General features: G+C 43.8%; 1 protein-coding gene across 9 annotated transcripts in view; it reads left to right on the top strand.

The window, feature by feature from the left end:
• RUNX2 (RUNX family transcription factor 2) overlaps positions 1–18543 on the top strand; it is a 238392-nt gene that overhangs the window by 153805 nt on the left and 66044 nt on the right. For 7 of the 9 annotated variants that reach the window (XM_027601302.1, XM_027601303.1, XM_027601300.1 and 4 more), the window contains exon 6: positions 5227–5400. The exons of the other annotated variants lie outside the window; for them this stretch is intronic. In XM_027601302.1, the coding sequence (XP_027457103.1) occupies positions 5227–5400 (174 nt within the window). The remainder of the gene's footprint in view (positions 1–5226; positions 5401–18543) is intronic. 9 annotated transcript variants of the gene reach the window in all.

The raw sequence follows: 18543 nt of genomic DNA, 5'->3' as shown, positions 1-18543 counted from the left end.
TGTTGTTATGCAGTTCTCAGTAGACTTTTATAAAAATGGGCAAAATCAGAGAGGCTAGTTTGTTTTCACAGTTTACGCAGCACAGTTTCCAGGTCTTCACATACCCCTTTCAGATGCATGATCTTTTAAGCAGAAACCCTAATGGCAGCATTCCCAACTGGCCTCTGTGAGTGCCGGCCCCTTGCGCTACCAGAGCTGGGCGGGGAGGGATGGGACAATCAGCTGCACTTTTGCTTAGGGACCTAACTGTTCCTCATGCGTCTTTGCTCTAAGGATGTGTGAATGCTGTGACCTTTGGATCATGCTTTCTTCTCCTGCCCCTGAGTTTATTGCAACAAAAGTCATATTCAGCCAAATACACTCAACTTTTTGAAAGAAATTGTTTCTGAAAATTACTTTTTTTTCCCATTTTAAATCCACTTTGACCATGATTTCCCCTGGTGCTGTAGTGTTATACTCTAAAATAAGCTGGTTGACAGTGGGAGGGAAAAGAGCCTGGGACCAGCAGTCAGAAACCCTGAGTTCTAGTCCTGCCACTAACTATGTGATTTCGGGCAAGTCACTTCTCTGCTCAGGGATTCGGGGTCTTTATTCATAAAAGAAGTACAGTGCTCTGAAATGTAGAGTCAGAATGATTTCTTTTGTCCCTTTCAGTGCTCTGATTCCAAATGACTTGAACAGTGCTGAAGAATTGTAAGTGAGGGCTTTTTCAGAAAGCAAGCAAGCAATTAACCATTCACTTAAATGAATGTCCTTTAGGGAAATTTCTTAGCAAACACCAATAAGCTCTGGTCTCTAAAGAAAGGCTTTGCCCACTGGATTCACTAGATAGCCAAATAAAAGAAGGGTTTTTTTTGTGGGGGGGAGGAAAGATAGCATTATACTATGATATCCTGGGCCAGAAAATTTTCTCTCCACCAGGACATTTATCTAGAAGAGGAGAACGTTCATTCATTGAATAAATATTTGTTGATCATCTACTATATGGCAGGCACTAAGTAAGGGTACAACTTTAAACAAGACAGAGCACTCATCCTCATGGGGCTTCTATCCTGCAGGGGAGACAAATATACAAGATAAATACAGATTGTGGTAATAGCCATAAAGGATATAAAGGGAGGGTGTGTTCAAGGCGGAGGAAGCCTGCTCTGGGTATAGTAGGCAGGCAAGACCTCTCATAGGAAGTGGTGTTCACTGTGAGGTTCCAGGGGTGAGAAGGAGGGGGCCCTACAGAGAAATAGGAGGTAGAGCATTTTGGGAGTATGGAGAGGTTCTGGGATGGGAAACTGCAAGTAGACCATGTCAGATGCCCAGAGAGAGATGAGGGGGTCCTGGACTAGGGTTGTACCAGTAGAAGTGAGAGCACTAAATGGCTTTGAGATATACTTTCAAGATGGAAATGACAAGACTTGGTAATAGATTGAATGTGAGGAGTGAAGGATAAGGGGAAATCAAGGAAAATGTCTAAGTTTTGGCTTCCATGTCTAAGTTTTTGGCTGGTGCCACTTACTGAGGTGAGGGTAGTCCTAGAGAGGAATAGGGTTCTTTGGCAGGAAGAGTCAAGAATTGTGTCTTAAATATAGTGCATTTAAGGTATCTTTTAGACTTCCCAGGGGAGAGTCCAGTAGGCCGTGGGACCTACAGACCTGGAATTCAGGACAGAGGTCAGAGCTTCAGAAATGAGGGTGTCACTGGTGCAAACAGGTGACATCGAGTAGGTGGGACTGTAAGGTCATCTTGGGCAGTGATCCCCTGCTTTGGCTACACGCCAGATCATGCTCGAAGCTTGTACAAAATAACTCCCCAGGACCCACTTCCCAGTGATTCTGATTTAATTGAGCTTATGTGGGGTCTGGACATCTATATTTTTCAAAGCTCCCCAGAGGATTTTCTTATCCAGCTGGAGTGGAAGAGCCACTGCCCAAGGGAGAAAGTTTCCGATTCTTTATACCTTCCTCCTGTTTGGAAGACACACTCTTCGGCCCTTCGGCTGACGTTCAGTTCTCCCTGTACCGTGGCAGAGTCCCCTATCTTTGATTTAACTCAATGTGCCCTTGTCTTCTGTGCTCTCGATTTCTGAAGCGACTCCTTCTTGAGTGTGGAGGACTAAAGAACGCCTTCTTTCAGCCCATCATTCGCATGCTAACCCTGATGTGGTTTAGTGGTAGCCGGTGTTTGTCATGGTTGAAAGATGAAGAACCTGTTCAGCTTTTGTTCTTCCTTGTGCTGTAAGAATATTGTTGTGGTTGTGGTGGTGGCTATGAAGGGGCCGACATCTACAAGGAAAAATGCATACTTTTGTTTGTATGTACGCAGCCACAGACGGATATTCCTTGAATTATGCTAGGTGTCTGTAGATACTTGGTAGCTTGTGTTTGAAGGTAATTTCCAGAAGATCACTGAGGCTTTTAAAATTTCACCTGCTCTTACATTTTTCGTACTTAGCAGTGGTGCTTCAGGTCCTTTATTCTCGCCTACAACCTCCTATGGCTTCCCTGAAGCCTTGGGCTAAGAGGAAATAAAAAGCGTACTCACCCATCCATATGCTGAGCTCACATCTCGTACGGTCTCCAGGAAAACCCAGGGAAAAGGCTGTAGAAAGCAGAGGCAAGGCTTTATGAAGTTTACTTTTGACCCAGAGCCCACATAAAGTCCCAATTTTTAAAGGAGCCATGCAAAATCATGTAGCCCTCTCCTTAGCCCTCAGGGAATCTGCCATTCCAAAAATATGGCCTATTAAAAAAAATAACTTCCAGGGACAATTCCATAAGCTCTCTTGTTAATGTTTACAGCTATATCAACACCACACCAATACTTTTTTTTTTTTTTTTTTGTATGCGTGTGAGGAACAGAATCCATGGATCTGACTAGGACAAGTGCTATATAATTCCCCAGTTGTGAAACTAGTTAGATCCAGCAAGATGCGCTGATGGAAGTTTGTGTGGGGTAATGGGGGAGCTTTAACTTTGTAATCGAATCCTCACGGCTGCTTCTGCTTGCGTTGAAAACCAGCCTTGGCACCGCACAGGGCTTAGCTCTTAGGTGTCTTTGTGTGTCGACTGGGAGACTTTCAGTCCTCCATGGCAGCCGTGAGAGGGAGGGAAGATCGAGCGAGTACGTCAGCTCTGGTGGTGCCACACGATGAGTGGGAAGCTGGTCAGCTAGGACGGGAACCGTGTGCCGTCCGGGCTGAGCTGGCCAATGGCTGAAGACCACAGTCTCCTTGTTTGACTTCCGCAGGCCTTACTTAGTTGCTTTGTCTATGAGCACCTTGCTTGCTGGGGGTCTGGGGGCTGTTGGAGTCATCTCTAAAAAGGCCCTGTTGAGTTCTAAAATCTATTCGTAATCCGGATAAGAAGTCCTAAACAACAGGGAAAGCAGCATAAAAAACAATGACTTTCCCTGATCACTTTTTCTCCTGGTCTCCCCATCCCTCGTTCCAGCAGATGCCCCGGACTGACGCTGGCAGGAAATAGGGTGGTGGGTGCATTTCAGTTAATGGGCCTATTTGGAACATGTTTGGCTGCGGAGACAGCTACACTCATATTACCAAGACTTGGCTTCCTGTCTGTTTTCTTTGGGCTGGGTAGGCAATGAAAAAGGAGACAGGAAAATACATTTTGGGGCAAATAAAATAAGGAATTTGTCTTATGAAGACAGCTTATAGCTGGGAAATTCTAATGTTCACCTTAACCCTCTCCTCATAGATTCCTCTTGTTCTGTACCAAGAGGAAGATGAAGTGTTCTCACTACCCATAGAATATACCTCTTTATTCTCAAAGGCTCTTAACAATCCTCCTTCTGGGCTTTTTTTTTTTTTCTTTTATGGATAATAATCCTGATTCCCTCAGTTTTTCTTCAGAGGGCAAATTCTGATTCCAGTCATCATCTTAATGGCTCTTCTTTTTTTTTTTTTTAGAGAGAGAGAGAGAGCATGTGTGTGGGGGAGGGGCAGAGGGAGAGGGAGAGAATCTCAAGTAGGTTCCCTTCCCTGCACGGAGTCCGATGCGGGGCTTGATCTCATGACCCTGAAATCATGACCTGAGATGAAGTCAAGAGTCGGAAGTTAACCGACTGAGCCACCCAGTTGCCCCTTAATGGCTCTTCTTTGAATAAGCTTCAGTTTCAGTTACGTTATGTTGGGGTAACATATTAGGGCCTCATTCTGGTACAGAATATGGAAGAAGGAATCCATAGTATATTTCCATTCATGTATGAGGCATTATCATGTTTGCCCACCGCTGTGCCACTCCACAGATGTGCACTTAACTTATGTAGCACCAAGATTCAAAGGTTTTTCTGTTATACTTGCACCAAGACTTGCTGAGAATGCTTTCATGATTTTCAAAAAGCCTTAGGACCTTAGTTATATTTTAATTTGCATATTTCTTTAATATCTAGAATGTCCTTAGATTTTAGACTTGAATAAACTAGAAGAGAGACAAAGTTGTTTTTTGTTTTGTTTTGTTTTTAAATAATGGATTCTCACATTCACATGGTAACCCAAAGGGTATTTTTCAATTTCTTATACAGAATCAAAAAACATTCGCTCTGATTTAACATAGTTTATCACATGCTTTTAGGTTTCAGGGTCTCACAAAATATCCAGATTCCCCTGGAGAATTTGAGTTTCCTTGACTATATTTCTATTTTTTTCCTCTTAACGGGGTTCTAGATTTGAGTTTCAATTTTTCAGAAAAGAGCCACAGTAAGGTGTAGTTGTAACATAAAAAAAGAAAAGTCACTTATGGTCATCTTGGAAATTTCCCTTTGACAAATGTGTTTGTCTCTGTTTCTGCCCCAATTTTGGGATAATAAGTGTGACATGCACAGACTCTCTGAACTATGGGGAAGTTTCCTCCTTCATGAAACAAGCAAACACACCCCAGCACACAACCACCTTTCCCACTGTCACCGAGAGAGGAGGCACCCAGAGAGTCTCTCCAGAGTTCCAGCGTCCTGGCCTCGCTACTGATGCTTGACTCTGAGTCACCCTCTGGGACCCTCAGCTCTCCATTTGTAGACGAGGGGTAGGAACGCTTGCCGCCAGATGATGCTTATAAAGCTGCTTGAAATGGAAGGCATTATAGAGACATTTCAGTATAAATATCAGTATTGATGATTCCTTGGCTCAAACCCCCCAGTATGTATGTTCACATATCTATTTAGTATGGTCGATTGTTCAGCTAATTAATATGCTTTTATTTTATGATTTGCTGTTTCCAGGGCACAGACAGAAGCTTGATGACTCTAAACCTAGTTTGTTCTCTGACCGCCTCAGTGATTTAGGGCGCATTCCTCATCCCAGTATGAGAGTAGGTGTCCCGCCTCAGAACCCACGGCCCTCCCTGAACTCTGCACCAAGTCCTTTTAATCCACAAGGACAGAGTCAGATTACAGGTAAGACAGACTCCTAGGTTTCACCTGCACATGCTCCGGCAGGCTGGGGGTGAGGGGCTGCCGCGTGAGACGGACTCACGGCAATACTCCTGGGCTGTGAAATGGCTTTATTATTATGAAGGAATCAAGACGTGAAGGATCTTATGGACCTTCTTCTTTTTTTTTTTTTTTTTTGTTTAATAAAAAACAAATTCCAGTGTGCAGTAACTTTGGGATGAACTTTGGGGGAAGTCGCTGCTGATGCTGCGCTCTGGAGCACTGTTGTGCTGCACATGGGCAGATGGTAATGACTATGCTCTCTGGGAGAATGTTTGTTACAAGTTTCTGGACCGTGCCCCAGGTGGTGCAGGGGAGAGCATCACACCCTCACTATTAGGAAATTAGTGTTACTGTCTCAGATTTGGGCTTAAATGTCTTACACAGATAACCATTTCATTAAGTGTGCTTGACGATTGCCCAGGGCTAACAGGAAGCCTTGATGGGTGGGTATAAGGCCAGGTCAATGAGCGGCTCATCAGGCAGACAGATTTTGCTGCTGATTCACATTTAGCTCTGGGTCCCAATGCGGCATTTCTCTTGATACTACATTCTAGTAAGCTGCTTACTACCTTTCTTCTTAAAAATTAACTTCAGTGTTGCATTGCAAACTAATCATTCACATTTGGTGCAGTGAGACTCCCAACTCTCTCTCTCTCTCTCTCTCTCTCTCTCTTTTCTGCCCCACTTGTGCAAAAACAGATCTTGCTTTTAGTGTGATGGCTTTTAGGTAATGGTGACAGAAGAGTGTGTCAATCATCATAGATCTTTAATTTGCCGATCACAAGTAGTGAGAGCTGATGTCACCTAGTCATGTCATCTAGTTTCTGTTGTTGGCAGGGGTGGACTAGAATGGAAGGAAAACAACTCAAAGCAAAATGCACAGTAAACTCTCAACGTGGATCTGTTCTAATGGTTAGGTTTTGGTCAATAGTGGTTAGGTATTGAGTGTCCTTAATGGTTTATAAACATAATCATTTATAAATGGAATGACCTACCTCTCTATCTCTCCTGCCCATATTAGGTATGTATCTTCTTGGATGTTTACTTACAGTAGGATTCTGTAGGTATATGTATATTAGTCTGAATATAAGGGTATACCTGAGTATATATTTAAAAAATAATGCAGAATTATAAAAATAAACACTAAAGAGAACCAGAGTTCTGCATCAGAGAAGAACATTAGAACTCTGTGAAGAATAGCCATGTATTAGTCTAAATAAGTCTCTAAATGTTGATACGTAGGAATCAAAAGGTTAGTGCCTTTACTAGACATATGTCCTTGATAAAAATGCAGGGCTGAAATTCACACTAACTTGTGAATTTGAAGCTTGCAGCTAAGGTGCTACTGCATTTAAAGTAGTGGGCTTTAGATCTTTGACTGAGGTCCATAAATAGCTCTCCTTTTATAGTAATCTTTAGACCATATGTGTGTATGGAAACATTTGGATACATATATAAAAGTGTTTATATATGATTTGTAAGGGACTTATGGTGGCTAATAAAATATATATGAGAAAAATACATGTTCTATGATTTGGCAATCCCTGGGTTCTTTAAATGTTTGATTCCTATAATCTCATCCTTAACTGCCAATTACATTTGGCGAATGACGAATGCTTTCAAAATGACCTTTGAAAACCGGGTGTTGCTAGATCCATTTAAGAAGATGCTTTTCTCAAGGCTTTGCCCTCAGACCTAAAGATGACGTCATAAAAAAAGAACCAGAGGACATTTTAGAAACTGAAGGTATCTTAGATCCAATTGACCAAAGGGCTGGTAAGAGTGGCCAAGAGGATCTCCCGTTTAGCAGCCGATATAAGTGCAGAGAGTAAGGCTCTGAGGAGGTGTAGGACACGTGGAGAGGGCTTGGGCAGGTCAGGTCGTGACTGCCTCCGTAGACTGGGCTCAGTGCTCCTCGTCATCCTCCTCCCTGTAGGGAGGCTCAGGAAAGTCAAGCTTCTTGTCTGTAGTTCTACATCAAGTTAGTGACAGAGCAGAATTAGGTCTCTCGACTCCTGATACAGTATGTTTTTTTTTATACAATACCATGCTGCAACACCATCGTCATCAATTACAAATAATATTTATATATTCACTGGATGTATTTCTAAAAATGAAAATATAAAACAGTTGTATTTCTGGGTACCAATAGCTTTCTGGAATTAAACCACGAGAGAATTAGCTCTGCATTTGGGATGACAGCACCAGTATAATTGATTTCTAGATCGGTCTTCTCGTTTTTCTAACATTCACAAGGTATTGGGCCCAACAACTTTCTCCAGCCTTCCCGATTTGCACGTTGGCGTGCGCGCGCACACACACACACGCCACGCCTACCCACTCCCAGCCATATGGAATTTCTCTCCATGCTCCTGTATTGTCAGTGACGTAATACAAGGTTCTACCTGTAACCAAGAGTGTGCACGGTTCTACCATGACTCAGATGAGTAAGAGAACCAAGAACATCCATAGCAGCAGCAACTTCCAAGTGAGTTGAGTCAATTTCATTTTTTTTCTCTCTGGGTTAATTGTCTTATTTATTTAGTAAGTGTGAATTAGAGCCTACCACATGTAGAGAATTGGGTCTTAGGTAATATGGGATGGGGGGAGAAGCAAAGTGCTCTGTCCTTGGGTTAAAGTCTAATTGAAGACAGAGCTATCCTTCCCAGCTCTTGCACAGCCACATCCTCTCCCCAGATGATAAGGTAGTTGTTCTCTGAGGACATGTTCTTCTCTCTGTACCCCCTTACTTAGGCTGTTCATCCTCTGGTGGTTACTGTTTGCTGAAAGGTGCCATCTATCCTTCAAGGTCACTGTTAAGCTTCTTTAGGAAAGAGTCTTGGCACCTCTGTCTACAGGCTGCCTAGCCATCCTCTAAGCTTTAGTTGATATTGCCTTATTTTACAGCTTCCACATTTTTTCCTACCCTGCTAGACTGAAAATTCTTTGAGGGATATATCAGGGGGATTTATTTTGGTTTGTGCCTAGCACAGTGGTAGCATCTCATGAAATGTTGAGTGAATGAAAGTTTATTTTTTTATTTTTATATATTTTTAAGATTTTATTTATTTATTTGAAAGAGAGAGAGCATGAGAGAGAAAGCATGAGTTGGGGGGAAGAGCAGAAGGAGAGAAGGAAGTGGACTCCCCACTGAGCAGGGAGCCCAATGAGGGACTTGATCCCAGGACCCTGGGATCATGACCTGAGCCGAAGGCAGATGCTTAACTGACTGAGCCACCCAGGTGCCCCTAAATTAAAGTTTAGGTGAGAAGAAATCTGTACAAGAAGGGCTGGGATGTCATGCCTTATTGGCAGTAACTGTTTCTAATTTCCTGTCCCAGGGTGCCATTATTCCCTGCTGATGAACAATAATCGCAGAAATCACATTTCAGTATAATACTTACGCAGTTAAACCATTTGGTTTTATTCCAGTGTAGGATCTACATAATTGCATTATTAATTTTAAATTCTACTTACGAGCCTTACCTATAATGGATTTTGTAACTTCTTTGCAGGATGTCACCTCAGCATTTTAGTTCATGGAATCCTTTGGATAAAGATGTTTGTCACCTCTCATTGGCTTGGCCCCCTTGATATCTCAAGCTCTTCCCTCAAGACTGTAGATGATGATCATGGTTGTACGGTCGCCGCTGTTCTCCCACTTGCCAACAGAAAAGGGGTGACGTGAAGTTAGAAGTCATGAACTGAGGAAGTGATAGGCATTTAGTGTTTCATATTCGTGTTCTCCATTGTCTCTTGCAGGGCTAACGGCCCCAGCCATGCAGTAGGCTTACTTCTTCGCAGTGCTGGTCTCATGGTGTCATTCTGTCATAGTCATGAATGGCTGATGTTCTATCTGAGGGTCCAGGGCCTCCTATGGCTTCCTGAGGAAGTTGCTTCCTTCCTCTGTACATTTTTTTTTTTTTTTAATCTTTCAGACATCTGGTGCCTGTCTCTGGGTGCTAGGAAACACCTAGTCTCACAAATGTCTACTTCTTTGGATTCAGAATGTGGTGTTAGCAGTGGAGGAGGGATATTATGTTAGGAGATATTACTCGAGGTAATCACTATTTTAAACTCAGTACTTTGTGGGTGGGTGAGCTACACCTAAAACAAACGATAAAAAGCAGACTTAGCCCCTAGGGTTTGGTGGATTGGAACATTCATCTAACCTTTGGGGTGGGCATTCTGCTGTTCTGTTATTCATTCATTCAAAAAATATTTGGGTGCTTACTGTCTGCCAGGCATTCAGGTGAAAAAGAGAGACCCAATTTCTGCTGACAAGGAACTTACATTTTTGTGCTAGATACAGTCTATAAATGGATAAATAAGCGTACATACAAGATAATTTCAGATAACACCATGCATTGAGAAATTAAATAGAGTAATGCATTAGAGAGCAACTTAGGGAAAGAAGAAGGTAATTTTGATTAGAAAGTTGGGACAGTGTTCTTTGAAGAACTTGGAAGATCATGAGGAACGGCATTTTGGGCCATGGAAAAGTCATGCAAAGGCTCTCAGGAAGCAGTGACCGTGGTGGGCTCAGGGGGCAGGAAGGTCTGTGTAGGTGGAAATGATACAGAAAGGCAGGCAGGGAATGGATTACGGAGAGTCTTTGAGGACCTGGTAAGGAGCTTGGGTTTTGTTCTGATTGCAGTGGGGCGCTCTTAAAGGATGTGAAGCAAGAGAATGACATTATCTAATTTACATGCTTTTTAAAAATCACTTTGGTTGCTGTGTGAAGAGTGGATTGTAAGGGGCAGCGGTAGAAACAGGGTCATCATTTGGGAAGCTACTGCTATAGCCTGGGAGAGAGTTAAGGATGGTAGCATTTCTCTTATTTCTTCATGACTCAGATCAAATGCCAGCCTCTCTGTCAGGCTTCTTCCAGCCTACCCACGCTGAGCCTAAGGCTCCCATATTCCTGGTCCCCTTGGTGACAATTATCTGTTTACACATCTGTCTCCTTCATCAGACTTTGAGCTTTTAAAGTTTAGGGCCATGTTTTATTTACCTCTGTGTCTCCATTGTCTTGCTCAGTGCCTATTGCTTTGTGAGTTTGGTTTGGTGATGAATGAATGAATGGGTCATTGACTTCTTCAGGAAGTGTGACCCATTATTATCCTTGCCCTAGTACCTATTTGATTGAACTATTATTAGCTACCCTTTACTGAATGCATATTGTGTGCCAGGCATTGCTGTAATGAGGTCAGTTCATATGCTCCTTACCACAGCTCTGTGAGGTAGGCGGCATTATTAAGCAAAGCTGAGGTTCTGAGAGGCCAGACGCCTTAGATACCTTGCCCAAGGTCCCATGTACAGCTAGGAAGTGATGAATACAGGAATGGAAGCCAGATGTGCATTGCTTCGGGGTCCCCTGCTCCTTAACCACTGTGCACTCTTGGGAGGCTGAAGCATGCTTCTGTCATGGGTGTTTCCTCCCATTTCTGTACCTGCCGACTTTCATTTATGTCGTTCTTCCCCACTAACAAACTAGTTTTGGTTGAAGTTCTTATTAAAGCTTTAAAACAATTCTGAAAAGGACATATCTTACAGGTGGAAGAAGTTGATTCTTTGAGACACGACTCACTGAAAGCTTCTTCAGCCATTATAGTCGAATGTGAGCTCCACATTCTTAGTAGGCAGTTACCCTCATCCCTATCAAGTTGGCCATATTGCTGACAATCTCAGTGATATGTGTCCTAAGGGACTAATTTCTTTCCTTTCTCCCCATTGGATAGTATTTAGAATCCCCAGAGAATGATATTTTCATAAAAGGGATGTGTTAGGAGCATCTGAATTATGCTCTAAAGTGCAATAAAATTGTTTTTAATGATTAAATTACAGTTATGTGAGTATATATTCAGGGTAACACTTTTAGAAATATCTCAAAAAGCAGCTTGGCCAGGCATCATGTAGAAGAATAATCTTATCAGCAGTTATATTGAATGAAGTCAACTTTGGTCTGATTCCCTATTCCCTTGGCCAACAATGCGCATTTAAATGCAAAGAGGATCTCAGCCAATTGGGCCAGCTGAGCTTGGGCCGTGTATGTTTGGCTGTCCTAGGCCTGAGTCCACTGTGCTCACACTGAAACATTGACTAGGATAATACTTTCCTTTTAATGTGAAACAAGGTGGGAGGTGACATGGGCATGGGGTTGGGAGGTGGTGGGCAGTGGCTGTGAGTGTGAGGAAGAGCAAGGCCCGGGGACCGTTAGCAGGAAGAGTGACCACAGGTGCCATCAGCGTGAGAGGGTGGTGGGGTGCAGAGAGTGGGGGAGGTAAGCGAGGTCTCACGCTTTATGACCACCATGGTCTTACTCACCTGTAGGCATCTTGCATCTGAAAGAACTGCAATCACCACATTCAGTTGAAAGGCTGATTGAAAGTACCGTTCTTTTACTTTGGTGGTGCTCTTGTTTAATTTCTGACGTTACCAGAAAGTCCTGTCCCATCTTCTTCCTTTGAGATGGTTTGAGCAGGATAGCCAAGTAAATTTGCTGCTGCCGTGCACATCTGTGAGCTGGAAATCTCTTTAGAGGAGGTCACTGGTTACCGTCCTTGTGAGAAAATAGTACAAATTATGTGTAATTGCCCATCCATTCAGCTCTGGAAGGCACCTTATGAAGAAGAGCAGAATTCATGTTCATCCTGTGCTGGCTTTGAAGAATAAGGCTCAGGAAGACTCTGTGGAAAGCTGGTGGTCAGTATGTCATGCTGTTTCTTAGCCTGTTAGCAGTGTCCTTAGATCAGCTTCATAAAGATTTCTAGACTTCTGTCAGTAGGAATTCCCTTATTAACTGAAGATGCTGTAGCTTTATTATGCTTTTAGAAAAATGGAGAGGGGCAATGTTCCAAGAAAAATTAATTTCTTGAGTTCCAAAAACTAGCCTTTGTAATTTCCTCCTATCTGGACTAGAAGATGCATAGTTAATACCTAATTGTGATAAGAAGAATCCATCTACATAATGCCTCGCTTTATCCTTCCCCAAGACTGTTTCTAGCCTGTCTTTGGGTATTTGCTCAGAAGAAGTCTAGATTTCTTTCTTTCATTCATTTCTAGAGCATTTTCTTTCTCTGTTTGGTTTTAGCTTTACATACACACGTATATGTGCACATGTAATACAGACCTACAGAGACACGTACATATGTGTATGTGTACACGGACATATGCATGTCTTTCCTCTTCACTAGTTGCCTGGGGGACTTTCTTGGCCCTTTTTACCCTTTGCAATGGACTGTAGGCAAAATAACCAGAATAGGAATCTAGCTTTGAATGAAATATTCATCCTACAAGGCCAGCCCAGGAGAGGGGCATATCAGGCATGCAATTTGATATAGCAGATGCTCTTGTGGTACATTTTGATGTTTAATCATTGATGGGCACCAGGGTTTCAAACTGAGAGTTGGCGTATATTGTACTGTGCAGTATTAAAAGTAACAACAGTATATTACAAATGTTATCAGTTTAGAAAGTGTTTTGATTCCATTTTCTCATTTTAATATGTGCAGAAATACTCCAGGAATAAAATTGTATGTCCCTCCTCTCATGTAAGACCATCAGATATTTTCCTAGGGCTTTGTTTATTTGGCTAAAGACTTGCTTTTTGACTGTTTCAAAACAGTTAGTGGTAGCAGTCTTTAAAAGATGGATATCACTGAAGAATCCATATTGTGAAGTCTGTTTAATGAATAAGAAAACTTAGGCACCAGGAGATTTCAGAAACTCTCAGAGCTAAAATCAGTGTCCCAGGAAGGTGAAATCTGACAAGGTAGTTTTAGGTAGAGAGGAGGTGAGGGGAGAGGGGAAAGGGTTAAGAAGAATGGTAAATGTTTGGAACAGTCATCAAGGTGAATGATGGGAAAGGAAAATGACTTTGGCTGAGCATCGCTGAGGAGCCGGCTAAGGATGGAGATAATTGGAAGAGCCAACCAGCACAGTTATGTGCTTCTCCCCTGCACTGGCTGTGGTTTGGTAATAGGGGTGGGCTCTGGTGTGGTGGATCATCAGTGAGAATGACAGTCTCTCCTAGGATTTGGTAGGACTCGGTACAAGTCAAAGCCGACCATGAGTCATCTCAAGAAGCAAGATGTTGAGCCAATTACCAATAAGGAGGAACGTTCTGGAGGTCCATAGGTCATGGTAAACGTGGAAGAACTTCTGAAGAGGAGTTGGCTCATCTTGTGACCTTGGAGAATGAGCCAAGTGGAAAGGTTATTTGGGGAAATCCAAGTTTCAGGTCAGGCAGGAGGTAGGAGTGTCCCATGGAAAGCTTGAGGGTAGATGGGAGCTCTTGGCTGCTCCTTCCACCATTCCTCACATGATGGCTAGAGGTTCCATCTGATGCTGCCTTGATAAAACACAGTCCTCTAGCTATGTGTGACCAGGGCAGTAGGGGTCTTCTGGTACTCTGTTCATGCATCCAAAGATTGTGTTAACTTTTGCCATCCCATCACACTGTGGCTTGTAGTCCAAAGAAAGCTCTGCTCTTAGGGCAACCTTCCTCCATCCTGTCTTGGACTTGACCAAATGCAGTGCTGTGCACCCTTGTACCTCTTTTTTCCCTCCTTGAGGGTTATTTTGTAGTTCTGATGCTTCACCCAGTGTGTTGGCTCCTCCTCACAACTTTGTCTCATCTTGTGGCTTAGAAAGGTCATTTCTAATTCTTTAAAGACTTTCATGAACGTGCTGGACATAACTAGGATTATAACGCCCTTGAACCTGCCACTATGCATCTCTCTCAAAGCCGACCATGAGTCATCTCAACAACCACTTTCTGGTAGGCCTTTTAACTGGCTATAAATCACATTAGAGATAAGGTATATATCTTGATGAGGTCAGGATGCGCAATGGACAGGTGAGCTCTCTTCTCATGTAGGGCTGTGGTAACCCTAGGAGACAGGTTTTTAGTGAACCTGTTCTGCTTTCTTCTGGTCATCACTGTGGAGCTCAGGTGTGAAAAGCTTGTTGTTTGCAGGCTGCTGAAGGTGACATAGTGTTTTCAGTGGACTGCAAGCAAGTCATCACCAACAGAGGCTCCAAAAAACCTAGTTGACATTTAGATCTGACCAACAGTAGTGCTTTTCTCAGAATAAGGTGAATGGAGTAAGCGAATGTCTAGCGATTGTCTAGTAAAGGCATTACCTTCAAATAATTTACCTTCAGATGCATTACCTTCAAATAATGACTCTCCCATGGAAGAGGAAAGCCAGAGAGCAAAGCTAAGATTAGTAGTGAGTGGAGTTATGGGGAAACAGACTTTACTTAATAAAACTTTGTAGCCCTGCTCTGTCAAATAGAAGCCCTCTGCCTACGAGTCTCCACAACTCTTGCAATATTGTGCAGTATAACTCATCTTGGAGCAGCACCTTGGGAATTCGTTTAAAGCACAAGTCTCTCTCCTCTCCTCTGTCTTCTTCCTCCCCTGGGCCTCAGTGTCCTCTGAAGCATGTTTGTTTTGCTCCTTCTATTTGAAGATCATTCTTCTTGATAGGGAAGATTAAATCAGAATAGCATTGGGTAATTTTCCTTTCTGACTGTCAGCATAAAAATTATGCCCATTGTTTTCAAACGTTGGCGCATATTAGGCATCACCTGGGGAGCTTGTTAAAAGGGCAGGTGCCCAGGCTTTACCCCTGAACCAGAAGGTATGAGGCGGAGCCTGCCCAGATCACAGTGGCAGCCCCAAGGCCGGTCACCGCAGGCTCCCCTGCTCAGCCAGAGCTGATCTGATCCAGCCTCAGGCGTCTCAGGAGCCTCAGCCCTGTGGTGGCCCATGGTGTGTGGAAGCAGCTAAGTGCCCCAGGCTGCTTGCTGGCATTCCCGGGCTCCGCCCCTTGTCCATTTCAGCTGCTGTTTGCCCTATACGCCCTTCCCTGTTTGCCCAGTCCTAGACTGGACTTGTGCCCTGTTTCTATTATGATGCTGTCAGACGGAGATTTTAAAAAGGCATATCTGATTATGTCACCTCATACTTAGAACACCTTGGTGACCTTCCATTGCACTTAGGATAAAGCCCCAAACCTCTAGTGTGGCCCAGCAGGTTCTGCCTGCTCTGACTCCTCCCCTGTTTTCCTCTCATACGATTTTGAACCTTTTGTTGGTAATCCACCCACACTGGCTTTCTCACCTCCTCCAAAAACCGTACTGCCTCTGTCCCAGGAACCTGATACACACTGTTCACTTTGCCTAAAGCTCTCTTACTCTGACCTACTGATCTACCAGACTCTTGCTTGCCACTGAGTTCTTGCCTTAATTATCACATCGCATCACATCACATCATAGGCCCCCCAGGTGTGGTGGGGGGTCCCCCGCTGTGTGTTGCCATGGTGCCAAGGACTCTCCTTTCTAGTACTTATCACAGTTACATGATTAGTTGATGCATGTCAGTCTTTGAGAGTAGGGATTAGGTCTGTCTTTATTCACCATTAATATCCCTAGTGCCTAGCCCCATACCACAGGAGGCCACTCAGTTCATATTTTTCGAATGAATGAGTGAGTTGCTGGAAGGGCGAATGAATGAGCAGGAGATTATTCTTAGCCCCACGGATACCATCACACGTCTGACAGCAGGAATCACCATGTCTGGGGACCCTCTCTAATGCCCTAGCTGCTATAGCTGACCCCCCTGGATGTTGACATCCACCTAATTTGACCTGAACTGACTACACCCACTTCATTCAGTATGGGGCTTTGAACAGAAGTTCACTTCCCCTGGCCAGCCCTACATCCCAGTTATATCTCAACCAGTTCTGGTTCTGTGTGTAGCTTATTCCCATCTTTCTGCTGGCTTTACCATTGAGGTCCAGGGTCTGCCAAGGCTGAGGCCAGATTAGGTGTGACATGTGGTAGAGACTCTTGTTTCTTCTATTCAGTTTTTTTTTTTCTAAATAAGACAATCGCCTCATTTTTTATGAGACAGTTACGAGTCCCATTCATCCAAAAGTTGGTGATGCTTTGAAGGCACTGCTCATTACCTTGTCTTAATTCAACTTCCTTCTGTTTTTTTTAAACCTTTTGTTGTGGCATGTGACCTCTTAGACTGTACATATCAGTTCTTGTTCTCTTCCCTGCTGTTGTCTCCTACGAGTGACTAAGTCCCTCTTCTCCCCTTGTTTGCTTGTGACACCACTCATCATGCCCGGTGTTCCTACGTAGCATCCAGTTTTATTCAAACAGTGTGCTGCTCTGTTCTCCTCAGATTTCAGTCTATAGCTTTGTGAATCAGTTGGGTTGGTCTTCTGCCAAGTGAATCTGGTAGCCATCTTGGTCCATTTGAGGAAGCCCCGGGTTGGGCCAAGAGGGGGAGTCAGCACCCAGCTCTTGGGGTCTTCTCTACTCTGTAATGGGGGGTGCTGTGAGGGCCGGCTCTCAGCCACCTTTCACAGCCAGCCCAAGTCTGCTCAACACACCTTCAGTAATTTCAGTGACAACTCCTGTCTCCAGAAGGGACTGAGGGTAGGGAGCCCGCTTTCCTGAGTAGTTAGAATTGTGGTGTTTCCTAGTTGAAAAAACATCTTAGCCATAACTCATCCGTTCTCATCTCCTCTTCCAGGTGCAAACAGTGAGACTCTGAGAAGGTAAATCAGTGGTGCATGGCTGCACCGTTGGTGCCAAAGCCTCCAGTCCAGGGCTTTCCTGTGCTGGGAGAGAGAGGCCTGTTTATTTTAAGAACCATGTTTCCTACTAGTCAAGAGACACAGAAGTGAGTGGGAGAGCTCATTCTAAAAATCCAGTCTAGCCAACAAGGTTATTAGAGAAGACAGAATTTAAACATTTAGCATTTAGTGTAAATTGTTTTGAAATGGGAGTTAATGTACATATGATGTGAGGGTATTTGTATTGTGAATGATAGTAATATGACAGGAATAGTTTAGGATAGGAAATTGTAAACCTGCCTCTCTGTTGAGATGACTGGCTTTATTTGACCCTGGTAGCAGCTGGGAGGGTATAAATCGTAAACTAGTAGACTCTATACACAGTTCATTTTATTTTATTTATTTATTTTAAAGATTTTATTTATTTATTTGACCCCGAGAGAGAGAGATAGTGAGAGAGGGAACACAAGCAGGGGGAGTGGGAGAGGGAGAAGCAGGCTTCCCGTGGAGCAGGGAGCCCGATGTGGGGTTCGATCCCAGGACCCTGGGATCATGACCTGAGCCGAAGGCAGACGCATAACGACTGAGCCACCCAGGCGCCCCACACAGTTCATTTTAAATACCCCAGTTTTCTTAAGAAATATTTGAGGTTTACACAGGCTGATGTGAGTACTGATTAGGGTAAAAAAAATGGGTGGAGGCTAAGGGGTGGGAACGTGGAGCTTTCTAATTGTACCCTGCTCCCCAAATAGAGCAGGTGCTCCCGGTAGACACACGGAGCTTTGGCAGAAACCATTGGCTCCCGTCAGGTCACATTACACAGGAGCCTCCAGGCACCACAAGCAGGAAGGAGCCTTTTGTGCGCTGGTTCAGGCTTTGCCCCTGTTAACTTGTTTGCTCCCGTCTCTGCATGAAGTTCAACACCATGTGCATGGTGTGCCTTGTTGTGAGTGATTCTTAGGCAAGCAGGCCCTTCTTCACACCCACGCACATTTAACCAAAGTGTTTACAAAAGGAGGCCCGCTAAGCACAACCACTGTGTTTCGCTTACCTCTCACTGGGCTTTCACACAGCTCCCTCCCACTCTGCTCTCTCCCCGCCCCCACTCAAACTTATTCAAACTTAAGAAAAGATTTCTACCTGTTTTCCTAGAGTCTCTTCATTTTCCTAGGGTGTCTTTTTCCTAACGATCTGCCTCCTTCCTCTCTTTTTTTGACCCCCAAGTGTTTGGAGTCCAATTATGCAGACATGGAATTACCTTCCAGTCACTTGACAGTATGGATCCTCTCAGAGCCGTGACCCTTTCTATACCGTTGTAGGAGATGAATGGCCACTCCTTCCTTTTCCCCATACTGGTGACTGAACTTCAGAAGCTATGGTCCAACTCAAAGAAGAGAGCTTGCTCTTCTTACGTCCACAGGTTTAAATAAATGGTTGTCTCCATTTTTGCCAGATGCTAAGACACCTTGAGACATGGGAACCACTCTTCCCCAACTAGCATCTG

Source organism: Zalophus californianus, chromosome 7 (genome assembly GCF_009762305.2).
Source record: "Zalophus californianus isolate mZalCal1 chromosome 7, mZalCal1.pri.v2, whole genome shotgun sequence".
NCBI classification, from domain to species: Eukaryota; Metazoa; Chordata; class Mammalia; order Carnivora; family Otariidae; genus Zalophus; species Zalophus californianus.
This window is presented reverse-complemented; position numbering and strand designations above follow the sequence as displayed.